Source organism: Asparagus officinalis, chromosome 3 (assembly GCF_001876935.1).
Source record: "Asparagus officinalis chromosome 3, Aspof.V1, whole genome shotgun sequence".
In the NCBI taxonomy this organism is placed as follows: Eukaryota; Viridiplantae; Streptophyta; class Magnoliopsida; order Asparagales; family Asparagaceae; genus Asparagus; species Asparagus officinalis.
Window position 1 is genome coordinate 5,424,071 of NC_033796.1, and position 15,534 is coordinate 5,439,604.

A 15,534-nucleotide genomic window follows, 5' to 3' on the forward strand; every position below is an offset into this window, starting at 1 on the left:
GGACGAGGGGGGTACGGGCATTTATACGGGTTACGTATTGGTTAGTGTATCGGTCTTTTTTGACGGGGAGGATGAGAGCGTGGGGTTTGGCCGAAGAGACGCGGAGAACCGGGAGGAGACAGGTGAAGATTAGGAGACAAAGAGAGATTAATGATGATGAAGCCATGGCTGTGAACTGGAATTTGTGCTGTGAGAATGAAGGGGAGCGCTCTTTTATAGTGCCCTGGTTACGCAAGAGGTTGATTATTTTAGAGACCCGTTGGTATTTGACTAAGGACAAATTTTTAAAACAGTCCCCTTTGGATTTTTAATCCCCAAAAAATCTATTTCTAGCTTATTTTTAGAAAACAACATGGTTTCAGTCGAAACCGATCTAGTTTTAGCTTTAGCGTTGAAACCATGTCGATTTCTGGAAAAAAAAATTTGAAACTTCACGGGAGTTGAACTCCCGTAAACTTTAGTAGCTTACTAAACTTCACGAGAGTTCAACTCCTGTGAAGTTTCATAGTTCAATTTTTTTTGAGCTATAAAACTTCACGGGAGTCGAACTCCCGTGAAGTTTCGAATTTTTTTTAGAAACCGACCTAGTTACAGCGCAGATGCTGAAACCAGGTCGGTTTCTGAAAATAAGTTGGAAATGAGTCTTTTTTTTACGATTATTATTATAAACGTGATTGTTTTTGAAAATTTATCCATTTGACTAACGATGGTCCTGCATGCAACTATTTTATTTTCATTGGTTTTGAATGCTTGATAATTTTAGGAGCACATGGTGTACGTCTTTAAATGAAGTATATGGTTTACTTTGCTGGTTTTTATAGAGATTCCGCGAGCAGTCGCTCGAGAAGACGTACAAATTAATTGACTATTCCCCAGTGAAGGATCTTCTTCTTGCTCCATTATTTTACTCCACGGAGCGAGAAGACTCGGATTAATGAAGACGGTGGGCTGAGGGCACAATTTTACGATTATTATTGGATTTGCATTTAGAATTATTTTGTAGTTTTACCAATTTTTAATCTTTATTGCAAAAAGTATTCTGTAGGACAGTTAAAAAAAGAAAGAGTAATAGAGTGCAAGGTCATGCTGTTAAATATGAAAACAGGCAAGATAGGATGCACTTTTTGTCTTTAAAAAAAGAAGGAAGAAAGGTTTATTTGCTGAAAACCGTAGGAATGAATCATATTCTTTTATAACTCTCTTGACTCGTAGCCATTTCAAATATGTGAAACCCCCAATTCTGCCATAAACGACAGTACGATATGATCCATGTTCACTACGTGTTTAAAGCCTGTCTGTTTACTTGTACTAGGTTTCTCCTAATCTCTCCCTGTTCTTGCTGCTACATATGTCATTTGTCAAGAGGTACATCATATAGAGCAATAGCATGATTAGTTGCACACCGATGAAACTTCTCAATCACTCTGATTTCTGTCTAGGTCCTGTCCATGAATTTCCTTTAATTGCAGGGTTTGTGCATTCCTTTATCCAAGACTTGCAGACTGCTTAGCAAGATCCAAAGAAGAGCTTGATGCATCCTCATCATTTGGTATATCCTTTTAAGCCTTATCAAAAAGACTGTGTATTTACACTTCAAAATTATCTTTACTAGGAAATAGTTGTATTCTTAACGAGTTTCCAAGATGGCAGCTTATCAGATACCATATTGTTTACTTGTTTTGTCCCGGAATTGTTATTGCTAATGCCGTTGATGGAAATTTCCTATTATAATTATTTGATGCAGATCGGAAAGACCAAAACGAGAAGCAGAGAGATTAAATCATTTTATGTTTCATACTGTACTATCTGTGGACGGTACTCACTGTTTGGGAAGCTATAAAGGATGTAGTGATGTGCCTTTGTAAATAGAACCAGGTGCACCAAGAAACAAGTGTATGTTTTATTTGATGTTCCAAAATTCAAAATTTCAATCCATGTTTTCCCGCAGCTTGAAATCCATCATTATAGTTGTATTTCCACTTATTATATATGTAACTTAGGTAGTCTTTCCCTTTGCAGGAACATGTACTGGAGAACATAGCTTTGATACTGAAAAATTAAGGTAATGACTTCCTGTCTATATATGTTTATATAATTTTCTCTGATTGATCAGAGTAGTAGTTATGTTAGTGGGGCACACACTGTATTAGCCATATTTTCCCAAGCATTAAAGTATTGACATTTGATAGGATTATGTGCATAGCGAATGAATAAAATAATCACAATAACGAAAATGACTATAGGCCATTCATGTGCCCTATCTTCTAACATGCATAAGATTTATAATACATCTTTTAAAATTGTAGTCGTTTAGTTGGATGAACAATAATATTTTTCGATAATTGAATTTGGCTAAGGGTGTCTTGCCAGGTATCCCCTAATCCCCTGGGATGTCCTTGCATTGGAAAACAAGTCAAATGCTACACAAAGCGAGGGTAATATATTACACCAAATGTTCACTCAAACCTATTCCCTAATCGGTTGATGTTAACAGTATGGATATACCAATTTGAGATATTTGCACCCAACTAAATGTCTTCGCTACTACTGTAAATGAAAGAATAGGTACACAAAATAAGGCACGGTGCATTTGGTAACCATGGGAGCCTGGATGAAATGAGAAGTGTGTATCATTATGTGCGCATTAATTCACATACATTGCACATTCCAAGTGGCCGTGGTAAGACCTTCATGAAGACAACTTAGGCTTGATGAAGACGACTTAGCACCTGATAGTTTATATTTTCGTTTTTGTGATGCAAAATCACTTTAGTGATAATTGATTCCAGAACTGATGTAGATCAATTGCTCCACAAAACATGTGTCCATGACATCACTCCTTTGGACAGCACGCAGGAAAATTTTTAAAGCATATTAATTCATGTAAAACCTCATGCACGGCACTTTTGTTTCTTCTTTTTTCTTTTTGTTGGTGCATCATAATAAGTTCAACTCCAACCTCTCAATATTGTTTTTCTTCTCACTTTTACTATCTTGAAGAAGAGTTCATCATCGAGGCATCGAGAACTAAGAAAGAATAAGGACTGTCCTGGATCCAAACAATATCATGAACACAGGAAAGTTAATTCCTTGTCATGCTTGTTTACAATTTGATTGTTCTTCTTTTCACCTGCTTATTCTCAGGATTGTTGGAGCTTGTGGTTTCTATGAGACTGTTAAATAAAATATATCTCTAGAAATTAAATGAAGCTTGCATTACTCAGCCTTATAGTGAAACAATTTTTACGTTATCCTTTTCCTTGCAAATGAGCTATAATTATACATACCATCACCTCAAAAGAGTATATGATAATTCATGCTTGTAGATTCTTATGGGTTTTCATGTGATGTGGAGATAAAGCCAATGTGATTGAATTTCTCACCTGCTCCATCCAAGATTCTTCCAATAATTTTTTACTCTTTTTCATCTGGATAAAGATATAAAGACAAACAGGTTTCCTTTGTGAGTGCACAAAAATACATCTTTGTTGATCGCATGAGATCGACACCCTATGAGAAGATTTCTGTTGATCCCAACACCCCATGCCCATATTACTTTATTAAGTGCATTAGATTTTTTAAATTAACTTACAATTTTAACTGAAATATTTCACACAACAATCTGTGAATTTTGATCAGCCCTTCATGGGTTGGCTGTAAAGTTAAAATTTGCACAGGTTGACCCCCAAACACGCAGACTATTAAATCCCAACATCCTTTGTTTGAGATCAAACTGAACCAGGGTGTCCTCAATTTGATGCCCTCCGATGACAATGGATGTCCTCGATTTCACTCCTCCATCAAATGGTGTCCTCATTTTTACTCCTCCATTTACAAATCCGAGGCACAATACTCCTTCCTTTGCCTCAACCATCGAATTTGCTCCCCAAATCCTCCATCGAATATTATCACTATGCAGCACAAAATCAATTGTAGGCACCGCAGGTCCAGTGTTTGTGCTACGGATGCCCGCAGCACTATAACACAGCTTAAAAGGAGCAACTGAGGCCACCCTCTCAATATTGCTCTTGTTCATTGCGGTGTCAAATGCAACAGTCACTGCTTTATAAATTGATGTCTCCAATAAAGTATAGGGAGCCGTAGTACTAATCTTTGTCCCACCAATGCCTAGCCTGTCGATCTTCAGCAGCTCCTTGTTCACCGGCACAACTCTCCCATTGACTTTGATGGAGGTCACTCTGATGAAGTGGTCGACTGATCTCTCTCCAAGCGTATAGGATTTTGCGGTGCTATAGTTGTTGGTAATAAGTGGAGTGGTGACCATAAACAGGGAGCCTTGCACACTGGGGATAAAGCTATAAGGAATCTCACCAAAGAAAATGACGCCATCAGATGACGTCGAGGGCGAGAGGCAAATCGCGAACTTTGGTCGCAGCCTGAATTCGACCGCCAGCTGAATCGGCAATGCGATTCGGTTCCGTGCCAAGCCGGCCATGCCACTGGCGCCTTGGGCAAGGCCTTTGAGTAGGTGACGTGGTGCACAGGAGAAAATGAAGTTTGAAGTATTGACAACAGGACCGGGATTGTAGCCGTCGGTTGATTGAAAGGCGAAGACATCTTGGGCGAGCTCGCCGAAGGTGCCGAACGTTGGGGACTCTGGCATGCCATTGCAGGCATTTTTGTTGCAGCCGGGGCGATGAACCATATTGCAGTCAGTGCAGCCCTCGACAGGCTGTTGCAAGTTGCATTCTGGAGTGTGGCAGTTTACAGGACGGTAGGAGGAGGATACGTAGTCTGAGTCGCAGTCGACCCAGAGGTATCGGCCGCCGAGGTCTACTACTAATTTGAGAGGGACAAGAGGGATACGGGTATTTATACGGGTTACATATTGGAGGGTAGCTTGGTCTTTTTGGACGGGGAGTAGGAGAGCATGGGGTTTTGCTAAAGAGAGGGAGAGGATTGAGAGGAGAAATGAGGAGAAGAAGAGGCAAAGGGATGAAGAAGTCATGGTGCTATTGAAATTTGCGTAATGAGCATGATGATCAGCTCTATGTATAGAAGATGTTTGGTGAAAGGCTAGTTGCAAGTTTTGATTAAGGATTAAAGAAGAATAGCTTAGATGGTGTAGGTTAGTTATAATTATCCGTTAAGGAAGGCTAGTTGCTTTTTTGAGTAACGAAGGCTAGTTGCTATCTCTGGACAAGATGAGTTATTATTTTAGAGAGAGAGCTTATAACTTTGACTATAGTGGGTATGGACTTTGACTTTTATGGGCACATGTACGTTGTCTCCTATTATGAGTCCGACCGGTAATCTAGGAAAGGGATATACAGATTGATGGACCGCAAGTGTGGGTAGAGCAGAAATTCTTTATAGACATAATTGAGGAATTTCGGAGTGAGGAAGCAAACAACATCTAAGAGCAATTCAACATGTCCCCGAATCAGCAATGGACTCTTATACGTCTTTGTTCATTATGGTAAAAATCATACACGAATCTTTTCACAATTGAGTAGTATTGAAGTGGTAATCTAATTTTAATAACGCTATCAAATTTCTGTCCAATTTCACGAATGGCTGTGTGCCACTCAGCTAGGATATTGGTTTGGTTGTTAACCATGCCTTCTATCATCACGATCGAGTCACTAGTGGGATTGTTATAGTAAAACACTCATCATTACATGGTTTGATGAGCGTAGTAGCTGCGCATCGCGAATTTTCTGTCGGGATAGTCCTGTAAAAGTGAGAAAAAATTTTTTAATACGTAACAACCAACCATAAGTTTAACAACCAACTCATAAGGCTAATAAAAACTCATAAATATCTACTGAGGTTAGCAACCAACTAATAACATTAACTACTAATTAATAACATTAACAACCAACTTATAAACTTAGCAATCAATTCATAATCATCTCATAAAGGTTGATAATTAACTCGTAACCTTAACAACTAACTCTATGTAACCAATGCATAATGTTAAAAACCAACTCATAATCTAACAACGAACTCATAAGGAAATTGAAATTGAAATGCTTACACATTTTCTGGAGAAGTTTGAGTGTTCTGAAAAGTTGAGGATTCCCCAGCAGAGGTAGCATATAAGTTTATATCTGTAAATCCATTACGACGACAATACTCGAACATCAACCTCAAGTCGTCGTCATTATCAATTGTAAAACTGAATTTCTTTTTCCTTTCGAATATGAATTTCAGTGAAAGAGATTGCAATTATAGTTTAAGCCTTTGAGACACTTGAAATTTCAAGCTTATGATTTCTGTAAACTCATTGATAACTACGAAAATACTCTCACCCTTTTGTGTTTGTAATCATGCAAATGAGGGATCCATCCGTCATTTTAAAGAAAAGTAGTTGAAAAATCATAGAGGGTTTATGGAGGAGAACTAAATACCCGGGAGAGAGTAATTGGGGTAAACAAAGAGGATTTACTTTGGATGGGTGGGGATGATGGTTAGAATTTGGAGGGAAATAGAGTTTTTCCCCTCCAAAACCACTTTCTAATCACCATTAATGCCTACAATACTTCTGCCTCCTTCTCCGATGACCGACTTGAGTGAGAGTAAATCGGTTACGTATTTTGGTCTTCTCATATTTGAAAGTACACATAAGGGGGCTAAAGGAATTTCAGAATTGCTTTTGGGGGTTTTAGGAGCGTTGAAAGAGTCTGGCGGGTACACTTGTTATTGTTTTGGGGGCTAGAAGCAAATTTCCCTTTTGTTTACTTTATTTTGAGTTTAACAAGAGAAGCTATATTGGGTATGGACTTTGACTTTTATGGGCACATGTACGTTGTCTCCTTTTATGAGTCCGACCGGTAATCTAGGAAAGGGATGGACAGATTTTATTTATTTTATTATGGGTTAACAAGAGAACTTCGCTAAGATCCTTTAGACAGTAGTATCACATCCCTGAGCGTGGTTAAGAGCAGCTTCAACCGGGCTGTATTTCTCTAAAATGCAGCCCGGTTGAGCTCCAACCGGACTCCAATTTTTGGAGTCCGGCTGCAAAAACACCCACTCGGCTGCATATTTGGAGTTTTTGCTCCAAATATGCTGCCCCCCTCCAAACCACTATTCCCCCTAAAAAATAACAATAATACCCTTCTAACTAACTAATTATTTTTAGATATTCAACTTAAAATCAAGATAAGTTTATTTCTACTAATTATTTTTAAATAAAAGTTTTACAGTTGAAAATGTTTTGTCGATACCTTCAAAATGAGACTAATATTAAATAATATTAATTGAAATATAAAATTTCAAGAACCAAGTAATTAAAAATAAAAAAGTCATTATTTCATTAGTAAAAAAAGTTACATCGCTTCATTTCCATGTCTTTCCCACAAATGTTCAATCAATGCATTTCGAAGTGCAAAATAAGCTTCTTTGTTTTTCAACCTCTTATGTCGAGCAAGAAACCGTTGGAATCGTTCAGTTTCCGTTATCTCCATATTTTCAGCATTCAGAATTGATTGTAGAGTTGAAATGACAACATCTTCTTGCTCATCGCGTTCATCTTCGACAATCATATTGTGCATTATAATACAAGCAGTCATGATATCATGCAGAGTTCGTTTATCCCAAAAACGGGCTGGCCCCTTGATGATAGCAAATCGTGATTGGAGAACACCGAATGCCCGCTCAACATCTTTTCGACATGCTTCTTGCATCATTGCAAAATATTGTTTCTTTTTATCATCGGAATTAGAAATGGTTTGAACAAGTGTTGGCCATTTCGGATATATGCCATCGGCCAAATAATAACCGACATCATAATTTTTTCCTTGAATTGTGTAATGAGCAGGAGGAGCAATACCTTGTGATAGATTGTCGAACAAATTAGACGACTGCAATACATTAATATCGTTATTGGATCCTGGTAAGCCAAAGTATGCATGCCATATTCTTTAAACATACAATTGCAGTTGACTCACCGATCCTAACATATTTGTCAGTACTATCTGCTGATGTTCCATACGCCAACATGCGAAATGCCGATGTAACTTTTTGTAAAGTTGATAGCTCAAGTTTGCTGACACCATCCATCTTCTGTACGAAGAAGTTGTCATGCTCACGTACTGCCTCAACTATACGAAGGAATAAACTCCTGTGCATCCGGAACCTTCTACGGAAGAGGTTTGCACCATATGTAGGGTTATCAGAAAAATAGTCATGGTAAAGTTGAGAATTACCTTCTTCCCTCCCGCGATTGATCACCAAATGACCAGGAACTGAGCCAATACGCTTTGGCCGCTCTGCCTCTTGAGAGAGATAAGTCATTATTTTACTATTAGAGGCATGTACGCGAGCTAAGAGTTCATCTTCCTTCTCCCATTGTGTCATATCTTCCTCCCAATCTTTAATGTACTGAGACCATATTTCGTCGTCAGAAGAAGAAGAAGAAGAAGAAGAAGAAGAAGGTAGATGTGACGGTCCGGCTCCATAGTTCATTGATGAAGAAGTTATTTATAGAAATAATCATATAAGTTGTGAGTTATTTAGGGATGGATGTAATGTCATTATATAATATGACTCCCCGCATTGGATTCTTTTCAGCATTGGCTTCTCACCCCCCACATTGGATTCCTTTCGTGTGGAGACTCCCCACATTGGATTCTTTTCAACATTGGCTTCTCACCCCCCCATTGGATTCCTTTCCTTTCGTGTTGGAGACTCCCCACATTGCATTCTTTTCAGCATTGGCTTCTCACCCCCACATTGGATTCCGTTCGTGTTGGAGACTCCCCACATTGGATTCTTTTCAGCATTGGCTTCTCACCCCCACATTGAATTCCTTTTGTGTTGGAAACTCCCCACATTGGATTCTCCTAGTGTTGGAGACTCCCCGCATTGGATTTCTTTCTTGTTGGAGACTCCATACATTGGATTCCTGGTGTTGGAGACAACCCACATTTGATTCCTTTCGTGTTGGAGACTGCCCACATTGGATTCTTTTCAGCATTGGCTTCTCACCCCACCACATTGGATTCCGTTCGTGTTGGAGACTCCCCACATTGGATTCTTTTCAGCATTGGCTTCTCACCCCCACATTGGATTCCTTTCGTGTTGGAGACTCCCCACATTGGATTCTTTTCAGCATTGGCTTCTCACCCCCGCATTGGATTCCTTTTGTGTTGGAGACTCCCCACATTGGATTCTTTTCAGCATTGGCTTCTCACCCCCGCATTAGATTCCTTTTGTGTTGGAGACTCCCCACATTGGATTCTCCTGGTGTTGGAGACTCCCCACATCTGATCCCTATATAATACTTGCACAATTGTCATATCTCCACCACAACTCTTCTTATTCTATATTCATAACTCTTTACATTCCTCCTTAGATTATGGCATCTAGTCGGGGAAAATCTTTTTTACAAGAAGAAGACCAAGTTTTATGCGCCACGTGGCTCGAAATTTCTCAAGATCCAGTCATGGGTTCTAATCAAAATAAGGACAAGCTGTGGGAACGAATTTCTGTTTTATTTCATGAAAGGATTTCCAATATTTGTAATGCTCAAAGGACTCCGAAGTCTCTTTCATGCCGAATGCAATTAATTATGAAGGTCATCAGTAAATTTCGAGGATGTATTCGACAAGTCGAGCGCTTAAATCCAAGCGGTGCTTCTGAGCTTGACATTGTAAGTATTTTGAATAACATAAATCTTGATTATCATCTACTATCATGTTATTAATAAATGTTTCTTCCTCTCTTGTGGTAGATTAAACGTGCTAGGATAATATTTGCAGAAGATCCAGAAGAGAGAAAGGGGTTTCTATTTGATCATGTTTGGTCAATTTTAAAAGATGCAGAGAAATGGGCAAATATAAGTGTCAGATCGCCTGCAACTTCCAAAACTTCAAAGTCCCGCTCATCTCAGGGATCAGATTCAAGTTCTCCTGTCGTCGACTTAAATGATGATAATGAGGAATATACTCATGATGACGAAGATATGATAACAAGTCGACCGACAGGAAGGAAGAAAGAGAAGATGAGGAGGCGACAGACAACTGAATCTAACCTCGACTTGGAAACTCTCAATAAAAGCAATCAAGAAATTGTCGATATTTTAAAAAAAAAGTCACGGAGAACGAGAAAATGATAGAATACCAATGCACCAGATTATGATGTTAATGGCCGAAAACGAAAAGAAAAAAATTAGATATTCAAAGGGAACGCCAGGAAAGTAAGATTATGTTGATTAATCTTGATACTATTACTGATCCTTCGGAACGCGAGTATTTTCGAATTAAAAAATAAGAGATTTTAAATAGAAACACAACCGAAGGTTCTTCATCTGATATTCCTAATCCTGAATATAGTTATGCAGGAAGTCAATACGGAATACCTGACTACAGAAGCGGTGGATATGGAGGAAATGGCCTGCCCGATTTTTAGTTTTTTTCATGTACTTTATTTTCATGTATTTTATTTTTCTTTGTAATGTCGCGCCCGATTTTTAGTTTTTTTCATGTACTTTATTTTCATGTACTTTATTTTTCTATGTAATGCCGCTGAATGTAATATATAATATTTTTTATATTTTCAAATCTATTTAAAGTATTATAAAAGAAATCAATTAAAAATGCAAATAGAGTTTCATATAGAGGGGGTGGTTGGAGTGCCCCCCCTCTAAAAAAACATATGCCTAAGAATATGCTTTGGGGAGGCTGCATTTTGCAGCCTCCCCATTGGAGTTGCTCTAAGAGGCATCGCCTAACGCACGATCTCGAATATTTCGAGACGCTAAATTCCTGTTGTTTTTTTTTTTACTTTTAAAAATTTTCAAGCTATTTTCTGAATATTAGTCCATTAAGTCTTTTATATGGTGAAATTAATCCCTCGAATCATTGAAATTGCCATTAGGATATTAGCACCTTGTCTGTATAATTTTTTTATTTAAATACTAACAAACTTGTGTTTGAGATGACTTGTGTAGGTACGCACCATATATAAATGATAACAAGTTCAAACTAAGTTAAAATCAGCTCAAAACGATGACTCTGCAAGCAGAACATATCAATGAGCATTATGCCCATCGATGAGAAAACAGTCATTGATGAGCGATGTTTCTCATTGATGAACCTGCTGCTCAGTCATCGACTTATTAACCTATCATCAACAACAGAAACTATACACCCATTGATGAGTGTATTGCCTATCGATGAGCAAAGGAAATTGTCATTGATTTGAAGCACCTCCCATCGATCCAAAAATTATAGAAGCATCTTAGCCATCGATGAGCACATTGCCCATCAATGAGTATATTGCCCATCAATGAGCAAGTTGCTCATCGATTAGCCTGAATTTATTTAGCAACTTCTGAGATCTAATCTCATCCATTCGTTGCAATTTCTGTACCCTCTCTTCTATCATGTTTGAGATAAATGAGATTGACCTAACTTCAGAGAGAGAGAGAGAGAGAGAGAGAGAGAGAGAGAGAGAGAGAGAGAGAGAGAGCTGATCGTGGTGGTGAGTACTACGGTAGATATGATGGTTCAGGTGAACAACGTCCAGGACCATTTGCTAGATACCTAGAGGAATGCGGTATCGTCCCACAGTACACTATGCCGGGTTCACCTAGCATGAATGGTGTAGCTGAAAGACGAAACAGGACTCTTAAGGATATGGTAAGAAGTATGATTGCTCATTCTTCTTTACCAGAGTCACTCTGGGGAGAAGCACTTAAGACAGCAGCTTACATTCTGAATAGAGTACCAAGTAAAGCAGTTGCTAAAACACCTTATGAGCTTTGGACTGGTCGAAAGCCCAGTTTAAAGCATTTACATATTTGGGGATGTCCAGCTGAGGCAAGGCCTTATAGGCCAAATGAAAAGAAATTGGACTCCAAAACAGTTAGCAGCTACTTTATTGGGTACCCTGATCGCTCTAGGGGCTATAAGTTTTATGATCCCACTATAAGGAATATTTTTGAGACGGGAACAGCAACATTCTTTGAGGATGTTGAGTTTGGGGGGAGAAATAAGGTTAGAGACATTAGTTTTGAGGAGGAATTGGCTTCAGATCCAATCCATACAGTTACTTTTGACAATATTCAGGTTCCTATACCTGTTGTTGCTCAAGAAGTAAATCCGGAACCTCAAGATGATAATGTTGAACAACTCCCTGTTCCAGAAGAACAAACTCAACAACCTCAAGAACCAGTGCCATTAAGGAGATCCACGAGAGAAAGGAGAAATGCTATTCCGGATGATTATATTGTATTTCTCCAAGAACATGAGGAAAGTAGTGGAATGTTAGAAGATGATCCAATCAACTTCTCTCAGGCCATGAAAAGTTCTAACTCTCAACAGTGGATTGATGCCATGAATGAAGAGTATAAGTCTATGCAAGACAATAAGGTTTGGGAACTTGTCCCATTGCCAGAAGGTGCAAAACCAATTGGTTGTAAATGGATTTTTAAAACCAAGCGGGATGCAAATGGTAATGTGGAGAGGTATAAGGCACGTCTTGTGGCTAAAGGCTATACTCAAAAGGAAGGCATTGATTATACAGAGACTTTCTCTCCGGTTTCATCGAAAGACTCTTTCAGAATAATCATGGCACTTGTTGCTCATTATGATCTTGAGTTACATCAGATGGATGTTAAGACTGCATTTCTCAATGGAGACATTGATGAGATGATTTATATGGTGCAACCAGAAAACTTTGTGTCAGGAGACCCAAAGAATATGGTTTGCAAATTAAGGAAATCCATCTATGGACTCAAGCAAGCTCCTCGTCAATGGTATCATAAGTTTCAACAAATAGTTATCTCGTTCGGTTTTGAGATGAACATTGTTGATGACTGTGTATATCACAAGTTCAGTGGGAGTAAGTATATTTTTCTGGTTCTGTATGTGGATGGCATCTTGCTTGCCACTAATGATATAGGCATGTTGCACGAAACCAAGAGATTTCTATCAAAGAATTTTGAAATGAAAGATCTTGGGGACGCCTCTCTTCTATCATGTTTGAGATAAATGAGATTGACCTAACTTCAGAGAGAGAGAGAGAGAGAGAGAGAGAGAGAGAGAGAGAGAGAGAGAGAGAGAGTCCCTAGAGAGAGAGAGAGAGAGAGATTGAAGTTTCTGTTAGATCTACATCATAAAACTTGAGATCTAAAACCATATAGCCATGATTAATTCAAAGAGATTAACAAGGATCTAAAAGAGCGGAAGCTTATACCTGAATCCATTGCTTGATCTTGATTTTGGGTTTTGGATCTTCTAACCTTAGGGTTCTCTCTAGCCGAATTTCTCTCTAGATGGGGGTGAAGAGAATTAGAGAATGTAACCCTAGGTTAGGGACCATAACCCCTTATTTATAGATGTTGTACTTTTGTAATTTAGCCCCTCAATAAATTACAATTACAACCTGGTATCTGCACATATAACCCCATGACTTATTTAAATACCAAATTAACCCAACTTAATTGATCACTTTAGTGGGTTATCCTGAAAGATAGCAATACACATTGATTAATCATATGTGCCCACAAATAGATTTATTAGATTAAATCCAACAGTTTCCTTCATTATCAGGATCGTCCTCTAGCATTCTCGATCACATTGTCATTGTCACACATTGGGCTCGCGGGCCCGTTGGCGCAGTACAAGCCATGAGACCTACCGAGTGTAACACATTGTTTGGCTCAATTCATTGTCAAAATCGACTAGCCGATGTTACACTTGAGTCTTGGGCTTACCTATTTAAGCCACACGACTTTTCACACTTTCCCCGGTGTGGGACTAAATTATGAAATTAGGCTTTGTGAGTCTCGTTGGTATTTGTTTAATTATGAAAGCTGAACTCTGGGTGATCTACATTGGGTTGAAGTTGTGTTGGGATAAAGGTCATGCAAAGTGCAAGTGGAGAATGATTCAAAAATGGCGATTAATTGATTGTCTTCAGTCCAGCGAGTTCGGCGTGAGTGTGGATTCAAAGTATAGCTTCACAAATTAGTTTATAGGTGAGCCAAAATTGGATAGTTAAGTTCGATCATATTTTTAAGGAGGGTAACAAATGCGCTGATTGGATTGCGAAATTTGGCTTGCGGATGTCATTGGAGATCAGTATTTGAATTTCGATGAGCCACCAAATGGGATTTGCAATTTGATCCGAAGGAGAACCAACTACTCGTTTCTGTTGTATTTTTCTCTTGTTTGTTTTTTTTCCCGGGCCTAGGGCCACGATCAACTGCCAAAAAAAAAAAAAAAGAAGAAGAATTAGAAATAGTCGCGTTTTATCTTGTTTGGCCCCATATAATTTGTATCTGGGATTTATCATGCTGATTTTTTTAGTGTAATTTGTACACAACAATTAGCAGATAAGAAAACTTGTCGTGTAATAATGATTGTGTCTAATAGCTGTAAGAAATATTAGTTAGATATATGGGTGAAAAAGTATGAGCTTATTGGTTATCATTTACTGCACAATCATCCTTTATACAATAAGAAATGATAGAGTCACACTCTCCACCACATTTCCAACCACACCTCCCCTCCTGCTACAGTGCACCGGGGCCCATTTGAGATTTAAAATTTAAATCTCAAGTGGGCCCCGGTGCACTGTAGCAGGAGGGGAGGTATGATTGGAGGTGTGGTGGAGAGTGTGCCTCTAGTGCCTCTCTTATACAATTATACATCACAAAGGCGGTGAAGAACTTGAATATTTAACGAGAAGTTATCCACTTGCACTACAACAAGCGCATGTGCACGCTACCTTTTACCATTTTCAATGAATATGTTTGCTATCTTTTTTCTTCAATCGAGGTAAATTAAGATCCGTTGATCATTCGTAATCGTAATCTACTACTGGGTGAGTGAGTGTATACTTATGAGAGCGCGTGGGCTTGGATTACACTCGCGTGCACCTGTTATCAGTTGTTATTCACTGGATGATGTGTTCAGAGAATAAGTTATATTTTCCCAGAATATAAGTACAGTTAGTTATTAACGAATTTGGGTCCCTTCCACTACCAAAAAAAAAAAGAACGGAGAGATCACTAATTTTAATAATATTCATTGACTATTTAATTGATGATTATGATATATTGTGAATTGATAAATTACCATATTAGTTTAGTTTGTTGAACATATGTGATGTGACAGATTGATATATATATTTTTTTACTTCGACGACGATATGGTATATTTCATGGACCATTGTGCTAAACGCCTCCATCTTTTGGCCGGAGCTAAATCTGATGAAATAGAGGCACGTGGCTCACGTGTGTCCAATGTGACCGCCAACATCAATAGTAGTCGTGACCATTAAAATAAGCTTGGATTAGGGCTAAAAAATTAGGGTTCAATCGGGGGTGTTCTTCTTCCTCCTAGTATTAATCCGATTAGAGCAACTGAATTTAAAGATGGATTCTTTAACCTAATCTTAATTGCCCTAACCAAATTAACTTTAGGAGTAAGAACACACCCAATTGAGCCCTATTTTTATTTTTAGCCCTACTTCTCCGACTGAGAGATCACGTCCCCCCGCCAAATTCTTCCCACTTGCTTTCCTCCTCCCCAAATTATTTTTTCGACTGATGAGACT

General features: G+C 38.5%; 2 protein-coding genes and 1 long non-coding RNA gene across 3 annotated transcripts in view; 1 reads left to right on the forward strand and 2 right to left on the reverse strand.

The window, feature by feature from the left end:
- The window catches only part of LOC109834535 (basic 7S globulin-like), a 6,017-nt gene extending 1,048 nt beyond the window's left edge, over nucleotides 1-4,969 (reverse strand). Inside the window, exons 1-2 of the mRNA XM_020402576.1 lie at nucleotides 3,647-4,969; nucleotides 3,384-3,428 (exon numbers count right to left, since the gene is read on the reverse strand). Of these exons, the coding sequence (XP_020258165.1) occupies nucleotides 3,384-3,428; nucleotides 3,647-4,969 (1,368 nt within the window). The remainder of the gene's footprint in view (nucleotides 1-3,383; nucleotides 3,429-3,646) is intronic.
- On the forward strand, nucleotides 1,315-2,160 carry LOC109832749. Its single transcript, XR_002244954.1, has 3 exons — nucleotides 1,315-1,549; nucleotides 1,745-1,893; nucleotides 2,020-2,160. It is a non-coding gene; the product is annotated as an uncharacterized LOC109832749 (long non-coding RNA).
- On the reverse strand, nucleotides 7,296-8,433 carry LOC109834537. Its single transcript, XM_020402577.1, has 2 exons — nucleotides 7,917-8,433; nucleotides 7,296-7,858 (listed from the first exon to the last, which is right to left on the reverse strand). The coding sequence occupies exons 1-2, from the start codon at nucleotides 8,431-8,433 to the stop codon at nucleotides 7,296-7,298; spliced, it is 1,080 nt and encodes a 359-aa protein (XP_020258166.1).

What these genes read in the sequence shown, in the direction of transcription:
- LOC109834537 (XM_020402577.1), bottom strand. Translation starts at nt 8,433, where the DNA reads ATGAACTATGGAGCCGGACCGTCACATCTACCTTCTTCTTCTTCTTCT. An exon ending in TGACAAATATGTTAGGATCG is followed by an intron (nt 7,859 to 7,916) that starts GTGAGTCAACTG and finishes TTGGCTTACCAG; the next exon opens with GATCCAATAACGATATTAAT.